Below are 15,385 nucleotides of genomic sequence, written 5' to 3'. Positions count from 1 at the left end.
GTGGCCCCCCGGGCGGGGGCCGGGCCGGGGCGGCCGCCCCGGAGCCGCGCCCTGAGCGCCGCGCCGAGAGGGGGGCAGCTGCGGAGCCGCAGCCGGCGCAGGATCCCGCCGGGGAGGAGAAGGAAACCGCGGCCGCTTCCCGGCGCCGAGCGCGGGAGGACGAGCGCCTCAGAGCCGGCGGGTGAGCGGCCCCGGGGCCGCGGCGGCGGCTCCTGCTGACGCCGGACTCTCCCTCAGCCTCTCGCGGAGCGGGCACGGGGCGCTGGCGTGCAGCGCCGGCCACGGAGCACCCCGGCGTTACCCCGCCCGCCGACGGCGAGCTGCGGACTGGGGCTGCTTCCCCACAGCGAATCGCCAGGAGCGGTTCCTGAGCCCAGGCATGACAACGCGAAGCGTGCTGCTTACTGGTATGACGGATCTTCATTTCACAGTCGGTTTACACTTTCCACGGTACTCAGTAACAGGCAGAAGGCAGACGCACATTCAGCATCATCCAGAATACTGTCAAGACTGTCACTTTACGTGCTTGATAAGAAACTTGAAATAAAAACAAATTTCTCAGTGGAGTTCCTTTAACAACTTCTGTCTGTACAACAGTAATATTCTACATTTATACTGCAACTTCGGTACAAAAAGAGCTCTAAATGTCAATGATGATGGTGATGGGTAGGATAATTGCCCGTTTTACAGGTAGGTAAAAAAGAGATTCAGTTGCTATCCTAAAAGCACACCTCAAGTCTATGGTAGCAAGAAGGGTTTAGGGGAAAAAAAAAAATACCAATAGAGCCATTCTAACTATAAAGATGGAAAAAGATGTATCCATCATATGTGATGCTCTGGGCTGGTTTACTTAAGTTGCTGTATCTAACGTCATATGAGACTAAAATAGTTAACCTTCTGTTTCTCTATTTAGTCCAGCTGACGAGATGCTTAGTTAACTGGGGAGGATGATGTCCATTCTTTGTATCACCCCAGTTGAAAAGAACCTTGCAAATTATCTGAGATACAGTTTCCAGCATTGCTGGTAAAATTAAACTTCCCACCAACAAAGACTTAGGTGTACATGGATGGAAAAGATGGATCTACAGTGTAGATGATAAAGGTCTAGCTGGTGAGACAAAAGCAGTGTATTTTCAATCTGAATTGGTATTTGTAGTCCAGGTTCTCTTCCCGGCTGTATTACGGGTTACCTGTGCAGCGGTAAAGTCATCGTGCCTTGGGAATGGTGCTCCATCACATCCCTGAAGAGTTTCAAGATCTACCCCGCCGAGATTCCCACAGATCATACGTTTTATGAAAACAATTTTCAAAATGTAAAAGAAGCTGTTTAAGAAAGCTAAAAACAGTAAGCAGGACATGGAATACCGGCTGTGGCACACGGCTATCATCCCAATGTAAGAGAGCAAAAAGGAAGTTAACTTGGAAAATACATTTGGTGTCATGGTGCTTTCATCACTACTTCCACTACTTCGTGAGTCGTCCGCACAAGCATACATGCACCCCCTCTCCCCCTGCCTCCCCCCAAAACATGCTCCTTTACTTTACAGGCCTGTCAATAATGAAGGATGTGGGATGAACATGTAGGGGAGAATTAACACAAAATGCTTTACAAGAGAGCAAGAGCTATGTTCCTTAAAAAGCTAGATTGTACATTTAATTTGGAAGATAGAGGCCTTCACACAGGGATTTTTCCTAGCTTCCCTTTAGAGCCTGGCATCAACGTATATTGTCTCTGTTGAAAAACTGTCTCGTAAGACCTGACGTAAAGCTGTGTGGATGAAAAACTGCAAAAAGCATTGCTGCCTTTGTGAGCAGAAAGAATTCAAGTGCCAGTTTCGTTTCATAGGGAGAGGCTTTATGTACAACGCACGTGCCAAATTAGTATCTCTCGCCGTGTCAGATGTTTTGGGTCCAGAAGTTTGTGCAGGCAAAAATGAAAGTTGTTAGCTGTGCTATACTATTAAGCATATACGTCATTCTCAGGTGAAGCTCAGAGTTATTTGTATCCTGCTTTAAAATCAGACTGCTCTCTAACAGAGAGCCAGGATGTGATCTGTCATTCTCACTAAGCTGATTTAATGGGGAGCGGTTACTGAAAGGGGAGCAGGGTGCAGGGTCCTCCCTCGGATCCTCATGCTTCCCTGCAGGAGAACTGGTGGATCTCTAACCCTGTGGTTAAGCCAGTTTGGGGATCCATCTGGTCAGACGCACGCAAAGGATCAAATCCCTCTGAGTTACCTGTTTTCTGTCTGCACAGCTCCTTGAACCAGCTCACCGCAGGGCCTGCTCTGCGCCACTGCCGGTACCAGAGCCACAACAGAGCGACGAAAGCTGCAAGACGTGCAGTGGGAGTGCGCAAGGGAAGGCCTGCCCCGTTTGCAGTAGCTAAACAACAGATGGGCTTAATGCCATCAAAACGCAGCATTCTCAAGCTGCTGTATGTAATACTTACGTAGCACGTCCACAAGAGTGGAACTGTGGCAAGAAATGCTAAACAGGCAAAGCCTGGATTTTAGGATTTAGCACAAATACTTAGGCTGAAGCATCTTCCATGTCCTAAATCAGATTCTGTCAGATCAACACCGGAGATTTTTCAAGACAGCACCACCCAAGACAATATTACAGTGCCGGTGCCTGTATTGTGAGCGCAGTCTGGTCTAATGATCGAGAGGAAGCTCTGAATTTTTAAGAGCATGAAAATAAAACCTTATTGAGCCAGACCACCTTTTGTCTAGTCCTGTAACCTCTCTCCAGCAGCTCAGTTAATGCCTATTAGCAGTAAAAACCACACAATCCACAAACCCTCTGTCAGAGATTATAAGAACTTTGAAAAATAAATCTCAGATGGAAAGAGCTAAGTTTGAATCACAGTTTTGGTGGGCTCTGGTTTCCTCCTGTCTCATCACGAAAATTACCCAAGTTCATATGAAACACCACAGGGGCTGAATAACTCAAATTTTAAGCAGGTTCTATCCAGAAGTGACTACACTGGTGAGTGTAAGAGATGAAGAAAGGGAATAAAGAGAGGCAGGGGAGCTCCCAGTGCCACTGCTTGTGCCGAAGGTGGGTCTGTGAAGAGGAAGGTCTCGCAGCACCTTTGGGCAGTGCCCAAGTGAAACACTAAAGCATCGTTCTCCGAAAATCTAATGGCTCTGCTGACCTCTGTCTAGCTGAAGGATGTATAGTCCTAACTGACTTCTCCAATTTCCACTGAACAGGAAGGGTATTTGTGGTGGGTCTTCCATTGATAAGTGTGGAAATATCAAAGTCTCGTTCTTGAACGAGACACTGCATTTTGTAATTGTGCCTCTGACTGTTCCAGGGATTATAACAAAAACATGGCAGTCATTGCAGGTAAAATTGTTTGCTCGCTGCTCTACTGTTTGGCAGAGGGTTTCTCCTTCAGACCCAGCCATATCAATGACTTCTATGTGCGTGTCTCTCTTCTTGATGTTAAGCAGAGACCTAGGAGGCATGTAGGTGTGAGCAAAGAGGAGAGTATAGTGCCTTGGATGGTTTGAGGGCTCTGGAGAATGCATGAGTTGCTCCAAGTGAAACAAACATGGTATCAGCCCTCCCTGGTGTAAGCACCCGAACAGCAAAGCCCCGAGAACATTGAAAATAATAATGACGTGTTTCCACTTCACAGCTCTATTCTGTGACATGCTGAACAGGACTAATGGCAAGATGAGAGGAATGAGAAACCGAGGTTCTTGGTGACTGAATAGGGAGAGAAATGCCAAAGGAACAAAATAAAACAGCAGTAATGTTGGATTGCCCTCAGAATGCTCTAACAGCCCAGATGACCCACGGTAATGTGATTTGACCCGTATCAACTGATGGATATATTTCTTTAACATTCTAAAACCAGCACCGATGGCCAGAATATGTAACATCCCAAAGAGCATTATTCCGTTGACTGTAAAATGTGTAACTCGTGGGTGACTTCCATGCAGTGCAAGATTATGAGGATTAAGATTATAGCTGAGAAAATTGAAAGGGGTTACTATCATTTTCTCATTTAATTGACCTATTACATCAAATAGGCTGCTCTTTTTAATGCTGTAGAGGCTGTCTAAGCCCATGGAGGTGAAATAGAAGGTGTCAGCTGTTACAAAAACAATGGCAGTAAAACACGCGCATAGGACAAGCTTCAGAAAGTGGTTTATGACAGTTTTAATGCTCTTTTGAGAGTCGACAATTAAACCTGCCCAGTAAAGCAGGGGCATTAGAGCAAATGCCAAAAAGGTTGGCCTGTTGAAAAACCCAGCAGTCGTTATAATACCTATGAGAGGGCTGCTTGTAGGCTCTGCTAAGCTGCCATCAGACTTTCTTGAGGAAACCAATACCATCAGAAGAGCAAAAAGAAGTCCTTCAAGTGTGTTGGTAAACGTTCTTGTATAAAATACCAGGGTGACATACGACCCAGCAAGAAGTACCAGCGCTTTCCACGGATCCGCTTCCCAGAAAGGAGCTAATCGGTAAACACTGTAGTCGAGTATGAAAGAAAACATTGTAAAGAGAAGGCGAGGTGATACGAGAAGGGTGTAGCTGTTGATGCAACTTGAACATATGTCCAGCTGCTGCAAAGACTTGATCACCCAGTAGCTAACTCCAGATGTCATTAATGGGAAAACAACCGTTCTGCAAGGAGAGCTGGAAAGGAACTCCCAAGGATAATAGACCTGGAGGTTTAAAATATCTCCTATAAAGGAAGGAAAAAAGAAAAAAATGCATACATACATAATAGATTTTATTCAGTACTTCAGCATTAGGGATACAACTTAGTGCGAGGCATCACGATGCAGAGCAGTCCCTGAACTTCTGAGACTACTGTCAACACCGAGGTTTTTAGGAGTACGCCGTTAATCTTTACAAAGCTCCAAGGAAAAAAAAAAGGCAGCCTACCGTGGCGGCAGGGCTGCAGGCAGCACTTGGGGGCAGCGCGCAGCGGGAACACAGCCGCCCAGGGCTGCAGACCCGCCGCTACCCTGCCTGCAGGAGCGGCTGTGCAGGACCCCCAGCGGGTGCCCCGGCTCCGTGCTCTCCGCCAACCCCTAACCGCGGCTTGCGGCACCGGAGGCCGGCGCTGCCTCACGACGACGCTACGCCATAGGTGCCTGCCTATACGTTGTGCAGCACGGCTTTACATCCCCCGCGGGCCCCGCGCTGTAGGGCCGCGAGGGGAACCGCGCCCCTCGGGGGTCTCCCCGCCCCGGGCGGACCGGAGCGCTCCCGCCGCTGCCCCGCCGGGCATGCGGGCACCGCGGGGCCACCCCGCCCCTCCCGGCACCGCCTTACCTGCCATCACCTCGGGCGACTGGAAGAACTCGTCGGGGTGCAGGTAGCCGGCCTGCGGCAGCAGGCACCAGCCCGCCCGCAGCGCGGCCAGGAGCGCCCACAGCCCCCGGGCCGACATCCCGGCACCGGCACCGGCGGCACCGGCTGCGCCGCCCCGCGCCTCCCGCTCCGCCCCGCCAGGGGGCGCCCCGCCGGCCCAGCGCCGCAGCGGCGGCCTGGCGCGCATGCGCGGCGCCCTCCGCCCCGCCGGGCCCCGCCGCCCCCGGCAGCGGCGCGGGGCGCACTTTGGCTTTAATTATTTCATAACTGGTCCAAACCCACGCGCGGGGCAGAGCTCGGGAAAGGCGCAGTCACCGCCTAGGGTGGCGGTCTGCCCGCGGGAGACGTCGAGCACCGCAGTTCCCGTCACTAACGCCCTGTGCCTCCAGGCCGCCGGGCTCGGCCTGCCGCCAGCCCCGGTGCACGCACAGGCCAGAGCCTCGCTGGGCTCTTAACAGCGGTTCTGTAACTGAGGCGGAGCAGGGGAAACGCCATTCCTGCCCCTTCTTTCTTATACTGAGCAAGTCTGAGAATAATTTTTTTTAAACGGCTTTTCTGTAGCATTGTGTTCACAAAGATAATCCACTATAGGAGGAAAACGTGAGGATGAAAGCATTGCGCAATTCCTGCCTACAAACAACATCGCTCCGTGAAGGAAGTGATGAATCCAAACATTTGTACAAGCGATGCAAGAAACCAAGGGGGACGTGGGCTCCTTCAGGGGCCTGCTAAGGAACGGAGCAATGCCCGGTAACAGTGGGGTAATGACAACAGTAACAGCCTCGCAAAACCAAGGGACCTGGGGATCCAGCTATGTATCCTGCTTAAAAAGTCACTCTGCAAGAAAGATCTGGAGCAGCACGGCAGGGATGGGCGCAGACGCACAGAAGCTCCCGCCCTGTGTTTGCACCCCTGAACCCCCCACATCGGCCGCTCCTCGGGTGCTGCTTTTCCAAGCTGTGCCCTGTGTTCTGCCAGCACCTCCCGTCTTCCATCTTCCCACAGACTCCAGGCTCTGCTACAGGCCCACAAAAGTGAAGTCCTGATGCTTATAATTTATGAGGGGCCTGCCGCAAGCTGTACAGGTTCTAGGGGAAACATGGTAGTCTGTCGGCAACTGGGAAAGGCGATGAGCTGTTCCATACCCTGAAAGACACTGTCTTACGCCCCTGCTGCTTTCTTGAGAAATGCTGAAACCCCATATACAGATTCATACATGATGCCCGCCTTAACCCCAGCTAGATTGTCTCGCCATCAGGCCTATTAAGAGATGGTGTCAGCAACTTGCGCAGTATGCAGCAAAACTGGTGAAAAAAACAAGGTTCCATCTTTAATATAGTCAGGAAGTCCAGGAAAACACAAAGAACTTAGAATAAAAAAAAAAACCCAAAACATACTATTGAACCATCTTGCCGCCCCTGAACACCCAATAAAAAATTACTGACCTGAAAAAAAAAAAAAAGCTGTATACAAGTATAACAAGTGTACTTTCTACTATATATGCTGCTGAACCTTGACTGGCCCTGAAGCCCTTACCTCAGACAGACACCTCCACTTCTCTCGATGTCAAAACACACCTACCCAAATCGCTTAGGCAGGTTAAAAGCTACAATCAACTGAAGGAACAGCAGAGCACCAACACCAGTCAAGCCCAGGAGCAGAATGAGCTCCCGGAATAGAGGCTGTGACTCATTTACCCCGGGCCCCGCCCACCACCCTTCCCACAATCCCCTGGGAAAGGGGAGGGGCAAACCACCAGAAGGCATAAAGGCAACCAGAGGAGTGATGGGAAGTTTGCTAATCTGCCTTAAACTTAGAGCACGTAAAGCACTGACCAGAGAAAGCGACCCTTACTGGAAACGACAATATCAGCTCTTTTACTACAACTACCTCTATTGCATTAGCAACGTGATGGGGGAGAGAATTAACCTTGATTTTTCTGGGGTGCAGACAGAAAAAGATGTCATACTAAACTACATAGCTCATTAAATGCAATAACAGTAGTATTATCAGAAATTACGTGCTTTAGGATCCTATAAAAAACCCCAAATGCTATGGGGTTACACTTCATTTTGTAGGGCCACAAAAATGATCAGAGGGCTGGAACACCTCTGCTATGAGGAGAGGCTGAAAGAGCTGGGGTTGTTCAGCCTGGAGAAGAGAAGGCTCCGGGGAGACCTTATTGCGGCCTTTCGGTACTTAAAGGGGGCTTATAAGAAAGATGGGGACAGACTTTTTAGCAGGGCCTGTTGCGATAGGACAAGGGGTAATGGTTTTAAACTAACGGAGGGTAGATTCAGACTAGATATAAGGAAGAAATTTTTTACAATGAGGGTGGTGGAACACTGGAACGGGTTGCCCAGAGAGGTGGTAGATGCCCCATCCCTGGAAGCATTCAAGGCCAGGCTGGACGGGGCTCTGAGCAACCTGATCTAGTTGTAGATGTCCCTGCCCATTGCAGGGGGGATGGACTAGATGGCCTTTAAGGTCCCTTCCATCCCCAAGCATTCTATGATTCTATGATTCATTTCTAGCAAGACCACACATGCTATCTAACTTCTACCAGAACTACGTTCTGGAAAGGACTGAATGACAAAGCCGAATTAGATCCTGTAAGAATCCCTTCCCAAAAATATCTCTGGTTGCAAAGTAAATTATTTACTCCAAATCACCAACAATTCAGTGTCGTCTCGATGGTCTCTCCGACTGACTCCCTTAACAGAACGAGATGAGTCTCAAAGGACAAAAACCACAATAAAAACATGGAAATACAAAAAATGTATCACAAGTTGTATGAAGCAGCCTAATTAACACCTAAGTAGCTAGAAAAAAAATAAATTGCAAAATGCAACAAAAAACACTGTGGGAGATGTGTCGATAAAAAATAGATGAAGGCTATTGCCTTCTGAGCCGATGGTAGACAGCATTGTGGTACCGGATACCAAACGGGAACGTAGTATAAGCCAGAAAACAGACAGACTGCTGTGGAGCACGAAGACGGTTTTGGCAAAGGCTCTGACAGAACAAGAGGCATCGTCACAGGGATTAGAGAGATCCCAAAGGGCCGGAGAGACCAAAGAAGTCTCGGGGATGCAATGAGCTCAAAAGGGAATTGAACAAAGTACAGATGTCCTCAGGGGACTGGGGACCGAATGGAGGCACAGCAAACGGGTGAGAGGACGGAAAGACCGACCGGGGCAACAGATACGGACTCAGGAAGGGTTCAGAGGGGAAAAGAGGGGTGCAAAGTGTCCTGCTGAGCTACAACAGGGCTCTGGGGCATAGGGGATGTCTCACAACAGCTTGGCAAAGGGAGCAGAGGAGTCCTGAGGGGGCCTGATAGACGAAAGAAGCCTCAGAGATAACAATGAGGAACTCTGAAGGGATTTCAACAAAGTACAGATGTCGTCAGGGGGCTGGGGGCTGAATGAAGGCATCCTAAATGGCAAAGAGTAAGATTAGAGCGCTCTGAAAGCATGTGTGTGGGGAACCCACAAAGGGAGCTAAAGTGCTACAAGACTGCTGTAGACTACAAGAAAGGACTCAGAAGACACCGTTATAGAGAGGAGAGGAATTATGAGGGGGCAGGGCAAGAAAAGAAGGCTTGGAGACACAGTGAGGGCCCTGGAGTCTCAGGAGGGCATCTAAGCAAACTACAGATGACTAAGTGAGAGAGGAACCCAGCAAAGAAGCAGAAGAAGTTGGGAGGGGACACAGCTGGGACAGCTGACCCCAGCTGACCAAAGGGCTGTTCCATACCATATGACATCATGCTCAGCATAGAAAGCTGCGGGAAGAAGAAGGGGAGCGGGGGATTCGCAGTTATGGCATTTTGTCTTCCTGAGTAACTGTTATGCGTGATGGAGCCCTGCTTTCCTGGAGATGGCTGAACACCTGCCTGCTGATGGGAAGGATTGAATGAATTCTTTGTTTTCCTTTGCTTGCATGCACGGCTTTTGCTTTACCTATTAAACTGTCTTTATCTCAACCCATGAGTTTTCTCACTTTTACTCTTCTGATTCTCTCCCCCATCCCACTGGGGGGGAGTGAGCGAGCAGCTGTGTGGGGCTTAGTTACCAGCTGGGGTTAAACCATGACAGTCCATTTTGGTACCCAGTGTGGGGCTTGAAGGGTTCGAGATAATGACAGATTTGATTGGAATGTGCTAGATCAAATTTATAGCTGTTATTTCTCTTTAGCTATTGATCGGCAGGCTCCTGTGCTTGCCATGAGGCTTGCGTGCCTCACCGTACGTTAGAGTCTGGTGCTCGTTAGTGGCTGCTTTTTGTTTTCACTGCTTGCTGTACTGCTGAACTGCTTATCATCTTACTCTGCTGTGCCTGGGAGCATTTTGACAGCAGCAATGGCGATGCGCCTGGGCTGGCAGATGGCCAGGGTACCGCTGCTGTTTCTGTGCTGCTGTACTGGACAGGCTGGAACTCCAGCGTGAATTCGAGTCGAAGGGACTGTGACCTGTGGATGAGTCCATGCAAGAGCAAGGCAACCCAAAGTGTCCGTGGCTGTGGATAAGCCCATGCCAAAGCAGGTACATCTCGAAGTGGCTGTGGCTGTGTCTGTGCTGCAGCAGGTATACCTCTGAAGGGATTGTGGCACAAGGATGAGTCCATGCTGCAGCAGGTACACCTTCAAGCATCAGTGGCTGTGCATGAGGTCATGCTGGAGCACCTCAAAGCATGTGGCCATGGATAAGACCACGACAGAGCAGGTACACCCCTGGAGGGCCTGCAGCCATGGGTAAGGCCATGCTGGAGCAGGTTTACTTCTGAAGGGACTGCAGTCTGCAGAGAAGTCCAAGCTGGAGCAGGGGCAAGGGGAGGAGTTCATTGCAACGTTAAACCTGATAGTCTGGTGCGAAGGGACCAGGGGTGGAGGTTGTAATGGAAATACCTTTAAATTGTTGTAACCTGTGATTTGAGTTGTGTGTTATGGGAATTACTATAGCAGGAACCCCTTGTTGCTAGCCAGGCGAGGAGCAAGGGGAGGAGTTCATTGCAATATTAAACCCTATAACCTGACTTAAAGGGGCCGGGGTGGAGAGTGCAATGGAAATACCTTTAAATTGTTGTGACCCAGGATCTGAGTTGCATGTTATAGGAATGACTATAGCAGAAACCAGCTGAACCAGTGGAGGACAAGCCATACAAGCAGCAGTGACCCGACTGAGCTGGCTTTGGTGCCCAACAGCTCCACTCAATGCACCACCTCTCTGTCCTGAGTGACCACTGTAACAGATGGAGCCCAAAGTCATGGGCTAAATGAACTCAGTGGACATTTTGTGGACATTTATGGACATTTTACAGACATTTCACAGGGGTGGGCCATAGACTAAGGGAATGATATCTGTGTACTATATCAATGGATGGGAAGGGGGGTGGTGGGTAATGAGGATGTATTGCATAGTGTGGGACCTGAGCGTGATGTAGATGGTATGAAATAAGGGGTGGAGAACGTGCTGGTTTTGGCCGGGATAGAGTTAATTTTCATCATAGTAGCTAGTATGGGGCTATGTTTTGGATTTGTGCTGGAAACAGTGTTGATAACAGAGGGATGTTTTCATTACTGCTGAGCAGGGCTTACACAGAGTCAAGGTCTTTTCTGCTTCTCACCCCACCCCACCAGTGAGCAGGCTGGGGGTGCACAAGAATCTGGGAGGGGACACAGCTGGGACAGCTGACCCCAACTGGCCAAAGGGATATTCCACACCGTATGACGTCATGCTCAGCATAGAAAGCTGAGGGAGGAAGAAGGAAGGGGGCGACATTCAGAGTGATGGCGTTGTCTTCCCAAGTACCCGTTACGCGTGATGGAGCCCTGCTTTCCTGGAGATGGCTGAACACCTGCCTGCCGATGGGAAGGAGGGAATGAATTCCTTGTTTTTCTTTGCTTGCATGCACGGCTTTTGCTTTACCTATTAAACTGTCTTTATCTCAACCCACGAGTTTCCTCACTTTTACTCTTCTGATTCTCTCCCCCATCCCACCAGGTGGCAGTGAGCGAGCGGCTGGGTGGGGCTTAGCTGCCAGCTGGGGTTAAACCACAACAGGGGTACAAATTAGAACAGAGAAAAAAAACAAAAACAAAAAACCAAACAAACACAAAGAAAATTTACAGAGCAACAGGGTATGTGACAAACAAGAAAGAATTAAAAACCAGGGATAGCTAGCTTGATAAAAGTAGACATAGAAAGAAAATTTAACACACAAAAGGGTACCAAGGCAGAGGAGAAAAAAAAAAATAGGGACAGAAAAATAGATGAAAGTAGACAGAAGAAAAATTTAAAAAACAAAGGCATTAAAGGAGGAAAAAATTAAAATATAGGCACAGCAAACTAAAACAGACACAGAAAGAAAATTGAAAAATTGAGACAGTATGCAACAGACAAGAAGGAACTAAAAAACAGGGACAGGAACTAGATAAAAGCAGACGTAGGAAAAAAACCTAAAAAGCAACAAGATTAAGGAACTAAAGGAAAAAAATAAAAAAACAGGAACAGCAAACTAAAACAGAGACATAGAACAAAATTTAAGAAGTGACAGGGTACAGCACAGACTAGAATGAAATAAAAAATACCTACAGTGAACTGGATGAAAGTAGATACAGAAAAAATTTACAAGCGACATGACACAGGAAAGACAGGAAATAAAAAACCAGGGTTAGACATCTGGATAAAAGCAGACAAAATTTTAAAACTGACAATGTAGAGGACAGGTAGGGAAAAAGTAAATAATAGAGACAGAAAAATACATAAAAGTGAACACAGAAACAAAAATTCAAAAGTAAAGCCATTGAGAGGAAAAAATTTTAAAGTAGTGAAAACGCCTAAATAGATGGAGACATAGAAAGAAAATTTTAAAAGCGACTGGGTACAGGACAGATTAGAATGAATTAAAAAATAATGAGAGCAAACTGGATAAAAATAGACAAGGAAAGAAAATTGAAAAGTGACAGGTACAGGACAGACAAAACAATTAAAAACCAGGGAGAGACATCTTGATAAAACTAGACATAGAACAAAAATTTTAAAAGCAACAGGATACAGGAAAAAAGTAAAAAAATAGAGACAGACAACAAAATAAAAGTACACCTAGAAACAAAATTTCAAAACTAAAAGAGAATTATGAAGAGTAAAAAATTGAAAAATAGGGACAGTTAACAAGATAAAAGTAGACACAGAAAATTTAAAAGGCAATGTGGTTCACGACAGACAGAAAAGAATTAAGAAATAGAAACAGGATCTGGATAAAAGCAGACAGAAAGAACATTTTAAAAGCATCAGGATTAAGGAAATAAAGGAAAAATTAAAAAATAGGGACAGTGAACTAAAACGGAGACATAGAAGGTAAATTCCGAAACCAACAGGGTACATGACAGACAAGAAAGAATTAAAAAATAGGGATGGGAGCTTGATAGAAGTAGACTTAGAAGAAAAAATTTAAAAGTGACGGCACTAAGGAAAGAATAAAAAAATGAAAACGGTGAATGGGATAAAAGTAGACAAGGAGCATTTTAAAAAAAGGATTAGGAAAATAAAGGAAAAAGATCGAGAAATAAGGACAATGAACTAAGACAGAAAATTTGAAAAGTGAAGGTATAAAGAACAGACAAAAATTAAAATACAGGGAACTGAATAAAAGGAGACAAAATATTAAAAACAAAAGGGATTAGGGAAATAAAGAAAAAAAATTTAAAATAAGGACAGAGAACTAAACAAACAAACATAGAAAGTAAATTTTAAAAGTGATGGGGATTAAGAGAGGAAAAGAATAAAAAATTAGGGAGAGGAAATAAATAAATGGAGACCTAGCAAGCAGATTTTAGAAGTGACAGGGTGCATTACAGACAGGAAAGAAATAAAATATAGGGATAGGGAGCTTGATAAAAATAGACATAGAAACAAAATTTGAAAATCCAAAGGATTAAGAGAGGAAAGAATTAAAAAATAGGGACAGCAAACTAAATAAAGACATTGACAGATAATTTAAAAAGCGAGGGCACTAAGGAAATGCAAGAAATAGTAGACAGTGAACCGGATAAAAGCAGACAGAGAACAAAAATTTAAAAGCAACGTGTTAGACAGGAAAGAATTAAAAACCAAGGATTGGCCTGTTGATGAAAGTGGTCATGGAAAGCAAATTTTAAAAGCAATGAGGTACACGACAGGGAAAAACGTAAAATAGGGACACCAAAGTAGATAAAAGTAGACATAGAAACAAAATTTTAAAAGCCAAGGGATTAAGAAATGAAAAGATTAAAAAATACAGACAGCGAACTAGAACGGAGACATAGACATAACATTTTAAAAAAGGTGGCACTAAGGACAAGAAATAATTCAAAACTAAAGACATCAAACGCAATAAAAGTAGACAGAACATTTAAAAAGAAGTGGCAAGGACTAGGAGAAGTAGAGAACAAAAATTAAAGAATAGGGACAACAAACTAAATAAGCAGAGACATACAAAGTAAATTTTTAAAGCAACAGGGTACGTGACAGGCAGGAAACAAATAAACAGTAGGGATAGGGAGCTTGACAGAAGTAGGCATAGAAGGAAAAATTAAAAAGCGATGAGGTACAGGACAAACAGGAAAGAACGAATAAGAGAGACAGCAAACTAGAGGAAAGTCGATATAGAAGCAACATTTTAAAAGCCAAGGGATTAAGAGAGGAAAGAACTAAACAATATGGATCTCAAATGAAAACAGACATAGAAAGAATATTTTAAAAGCGAGGGCACTAAGGAAAGACAAGAAATAATGAAGACATTAAAACAGTGAACGGAATAAAGGTAGAAAGAAAGATTAACGAAATAAGGGAAGAATTTAAAAATAGTGACGGCAAACTAAAACGAAGATGTAGAAATAAAATCTAAAAAACAACAGCAATAAGAAAAGACAAGAAATAAAAAAGACAGCAAAGGGAATAAAAGTAGGCATAGAAACAACATTAAAAAAGTGATGGGCATTAGTGAAATAAAGGAAAAAATGAAATTGTGACAGCAAACTGAGATGGAGAAAGAACATTTTAAAAGTGAGGGCACTAAGGAAAGGCAACAAATAATTAAAAGGACAGCGAAATAAAGACAGTGAATGGGATAAGCGCAGAAATTAAAAAGCAACGGGAATTAAGGAAATTAACGGAAAAAATTAAACGAAGTGACAGCAAACTAGAACAGAGACAGAAACTGTAAAAAGTGAGGGCACTAAGGAAAGACAATTAAAAATAAAGACATGGAAAGAACAGACATAGAAAGAATGTTTAAATAGCGAGGGGCATTAGGGAAATAAAGGTAAAAATTAAAAATAGGGACAGCAAACAAACAGATGCGGAAAAAAATTTAAAAAGCAAAAGCACTACTAAAGGCAAGAAATAATTAAAAATAAAGACAGCAAATGGAATAAAAGTAGAAAATTTTAAAAGCAATGGTGATTAAAGAAATAAGGAAAAAATTTAAAAGTAGCAATGGTGAACTAAAATGGAGATGTAGAAAGAAAATTTAAAAAGCAAAGGGATTAGGAACAGAGAAAAAAAAAATAGGGTGAGCAAACTAAATAAATGAAGACATTGAAACAAAATTTTAAGAGTGATGAAGTAGAAGACATGCAGGAAGAAATAAAAACCACAGACTTGGAACTGCATAAATGGAGACCGAGAGAAAATTTAGAAAGCAATGGGGCACTGGCCACGCGGGTAAGAAGTTAAATATCAGGAGAGGGAGCGGGTCGGCAGCCCCAGGGAAGGGACGCTGGAGGAGTGACGGGGTGCAGAGCAAAGGCAGCCACTGAAAACAGAGAGAGGTCGCAAGCAATTGGGAACACGGCAGCGTGGGAAGGCTGGAATGATGGCGGGTGGGGAGCCGGGAGGGGGAGGCACAGAAGGGAAACGCAGAAGGCGAGGGTGTTCAGTGCCAGCAGGAGCGCAAAGAGCTCTGGGGAGCTGGACAGCCCAAAAGGGAGGCGGAGGCCGGGACAGGCGAAGAGGCAGGCAGGATCCAAACGTGGCAGAGACGCACACACCAAACCCGTGGAG

At 45.7% G+C, this 15,385-nt stretch overlaps 1 protein-coding gene and 1 long non-coding RNA gene across 2 annotated transcripts; one reads left to right on the top strand and one right to left on the bottom strand.

Moving 5' to 3' along the window:
• Window positions 1–60: 60 nt before the first annotated feature.
• LOC148050837 (uncharacterized) lies at window positions 61–2,718 on the top strand. Its single transcript, XR_015700735.1, has 2 exons — window positions 61–690; window positions 1,157–2,718. It is a non-coding gene; the product is annotated as an uncharacterized LOC148050837 (long non-coding RNA).
• A 108-nt stretch (window positions 2,719–2,826) lies between these two features.
• Window positions 2,827–11,258, bottom strand: PIGZ (phosphatidylinositol glycan anchor biosynthesis class Z (Gwada blood group)). Its single transcript, XM_087740559.1, has 3 exons — window positions 6,877–11,258; window positions 5,302–6,644; window positions 2,827–4,705 (listed from the first exon to the last, which is right to left on the bottom strand). The coding sequence occupies exons 2-3, from the start codon at window positions 5,525–5,527 to the stop codon at window positions 3,144–3,146; spliced, it is 1,788 nt and encodes a 595-aa protein (XP_087596685.1). The 5' UTR covers window positions 5,528–6,644; window positions 6,877–11,258; the 3' UTR covers window positions 2,827–3,143.
• Window positions 11,259–15,385: the final 4,127 nt, after the last annotated feature.

The sequence above is a fragment of the Nipponia nippon genome, unplaced genomic scaffold, assembly GCF_047370975.1.
Source record: "Nipponia nippon isolate SJK-2023a ecotype South Korea unplaced genomic scaffold, ASM4737097v1 scaffold_7, whole genome shotgun sequence".
NCBI lineage: Eukaryota > Metazoa > Chordata > Aves > Pelecaniformes > Threskiornithidae > Nipponia > Nipponia nippon.
The sequence above is the reverse complement of the archived record's forward strand: the minus strand, read 5'-3'. Positions and strand labels throughout refer to the sequence as shown.

Excerpts from the sequence above, each read along its gene's own strand:
- PIGZ (XM_087740559.1), bottom strand. The coding sequence starts at position 5,527 with ATGCGCGCCAGGCCGCCGCTGCGGCGCTGGGCCGGCGGGGCGCCCCCT. Across the intron at positions 4,706-5,301 it reads GTCGCCCGAGGTGATGGCAG|GAGATATTTTAAACCTCCAG; the intron begins GTAAGGCGGTGC and ends CTTCCTTTATAG.